Consider the following 2,948-nt stretch of genomic DNA (forward strand, 5'->3'; position numbering starts at 1 on the left):
TTCAAGTATGATCATCACATAGGACATTGGACCTAGAAATAAATCAACAAATCTTATTTTTATTTGTTGTTTTGCTATTTGGAACTATTTGTATGATTTGAACCATGTCATCGTTAAATATATATTGAAACTTTAATAGTAATTACAAGCCTTTGAACAACCTGGTCCGCCCTAATATTTCCATCGTCGGTTGCAGGTATGACATATATATGATATATCCACTTTTAATTTGATGTGGACCTTTGATGATTTACCCAATAAATGGTTTGTATCAAAATGTGCTCGAATGTAGAGGTGGGGAAAAAACCATTTCCGAATATAATCCGGTGTACTTGACTCGGAACCGGTCCCGGTCGTACCCAACAAAAGACCATGTTTCGGTTTTTTTGAAAATTGTACTTGTAACCGACCCGAACCTACCGATCCCACCTATACCTGGTCGAAACCCGGGCATGACTCCACCAAAACCCTATAAAAACATATCAAAAACCCGGTAAAAACCTGATTTCCTACCCGGTTCCGGTTCATGTAAATACCCAATTTGTAAACCTCTACCCGATGTAAAGTAGTGCAAATGTTTTAGTAGGATGCAAACTAGAGGTGTACAAAACCGGTTTTAAACCCAAACCGAACCGGTCTTTAAACCGAATCGGTTTGGTCAATGACTAGTCAAAACCGGTTTGACTCAAACGGGTTCGGTTTATAAACCAGTTCAGAAGCAAGATAGGCCGGCCTAGTCACGTCGGTTCGATCCGGTTTATAAATTGGTTTAACCGGCTTTAAACCGGTTTTCCTCAAACCGGTTCGGTTTTATAACGGTTTGATAGATCTTAAGGAGAACCGGTCCTGAGACTGGAAGTTTGGGTCGGTTTGGGAACAGGTATGGGAGAAACCGGTTTTTTTTACACCTCTATAATGCAAACACCTATTGGGCCTGGTTTGGCGGTTAATGGTTTACTCGAGGTTGACCTATTTGGACCCATTGAAACAGTTTCTATGGGCTTACATTATTCTTCAGTTAGGGTTTGCATATTAATATTTATATAATTCATACCTTCTTCACACTTTTTCTTTGCCTGCAAACCTCCACCGTTAGGGTTTCAACACACACACACGCAGCAATGGGCAAAGTATCAAAAGCTGATAAGAAGATCGCTTACGACTCCAAGCTCTGTCAGCTTCTCGATGACTACACTCAGGTACTTGTAGCCGCCGCTGATAATGTCGGCTCGAACCAGCTTCAGAACATTCGCCATGGGCTCAGGGGCGATTCAGTCATTTTGATGGGAAAGAATACTATGATGAAGAGGTCTATTAGGATGCACTCTGAGAAGACTGGAAACAAGGCTTATTTGAATCTTATTCCACTCCTTGTTGTAAGTTTTATGTTATTTAGTTTATTATTTTTATACTTTATGTTGTTACATCTGTTTACTTGTACACTTATTTTGTGAATTTGGACGTATTTAAATTGGTTTTGTGTGAGTTTAATTTAAGTTGATTTTGATATGATATTGTTTTGGTGTATGTACATGGAATTGATATATTTGATTATTATGACATTTAGTATTGCTGATTGTTTCACTTGCTATTTTGTATTTGAAAAGTTAATTATGTTATTTTAGAACTTGCTTGTTTTTAAGTTTATTGTTTTTTTTTGTTATTCAACATATTAATAATGATGTTGAAATTGACATATTTGATCGCTAAGTATGTTATGGTTGTTTTGAAACTTTTTGTTTTATCAAATTTAATTATTCTGTTTATGTTTTACTGAGTGATGCTCAAGTTATTTTATGTTTTATTGATATTTTCTGTAGTAGTTGTCTTTCAATAGTGTTTTGATATAATGTGTTGATATCTTGAAATACAGTGAGATGTTTGGTTCTGATGAATACTTGTCATAATTAAATGTGATTGTTTGAATATCTAACCAACATAATTTTTAGAACATAATTAAACGTGATTATGTGTTAAAATGCAGGGAAATGTTGGTTTGATCTTCACCAAGGGTGACTTGAAGGAGGTTCGTGAAGAGGTTGCAAAGTACAAGGTTGGAGCACCGGCTCGTGTTGGTCTTGTGGCTCCAGTTGATGTGGTTGTGCCACCTGGTAACACTGGTCTTGACCCATCTCAAACCTCTTTCTTCCAGGTTCATACATTCTACAATCACATTCCACATAAAGTTTTAATCTTTGAGTTTTGTTATTAATTCTTCTTCTTCTTCTTATTATTATTATTTAGGTTCTTAACATCCCCACCAAGATTAACAAGGGTACTGTCGAAATCATCACCCCTGTTGAGCTTATCAAGAAGGGTGACAAGGTTGGATCCTCTGAGGCTGCTCTCTTGGCCAAGCTTGGCATCAGGCCGTTTTCATACGGTCTTGTGGTTCAAACCGTGTATGATAACGGTTCTGTCTTCAGCCCTGAGGTTCTAGACTTGACTGAAGATGACCTTGTTGAGAAGTTTGCTTTGGGTGTGTCCATGGTTACATCTTTGGCTTTGGCCATCCACTACCCAACCGTTGCAGCCGCACCCCACATGTTGATCAACGGTTACAAGAATCTTTTGGCTGTTGCTGTTGAGACCGAGTATTCTTTTCCATTGGCCGACAAAGTGAAGGAGTACCTTGCTGTAAGTTTAATGACGGTTGCTTTATGTTGATTTAATATTTTTATGAATAATTAAATGTATTAATAAATAATTGGTTGCAGGATCCAAGTAAGTTTGCTGTGGCTGTACCGCTTGCTGCTGCTGCTGGTTCTGCACCCGCTGCTGCTGCGGATGCACCGGCTGAGACGAAGAAGGAAGAGCCAGAGGAGGAGGAAGACGATGACTTGGGTTTCAGCTTGTTTGATGATTAGATTGTTGTCGGGATCTTTATTAATTACCTATCAGACAGTTCGCTTAGTTTTTTGTTTAGGATCTCTGGTGGTTTTGGAACA

General features: G+C 38.2%; 1 protein-coding gene across 1 annotated transcript; it reads left to right on the forward strand.

Moving 5' to 3' along the window:
• Positions 1-1,090: 1,090 nt before the first annotated feature.
• LOC143627419 (large ribosomal subunit protein uL10-like) lies at positions 1,091-2,948 on the forward strand. The gene is made up of 4 exons (XM_077097248.1): positions 1,091-1,376; positions 1,985-2,152; positions 2,245-2,637; positions 2,718-2,948. The coding sequence occupies exons 1-4, from the start codon at positions 1,122-1,124 to the stop codon at positions 2,865-2,867; spliced, it is 966 nt and encodes a 321-aa protein (XP_076953363.1). The 5' UTR covers positions 1,091-1,121; the 3' UTR covers positions 2,868-2,948.

Source organism: Bidens hawaiensis, unplaced genomic scaffold, assembly GCF_021521415.1.
Source record: "Bidens hawaiensis isolate Kalapana, Puna unplaced genomic scaffold, B.hawaiensis_p1.1 tig00000458_1, whole genome shotgun sequence".
In the NCBI taxonomy this organism is placed as follows: domain Eukaryota; kingdom Viridiplantae; phylum Streptophyta; class Magnoliopsida; order Asterales; family Asteraceae; genus Bidens; species Bidens hawaiensis.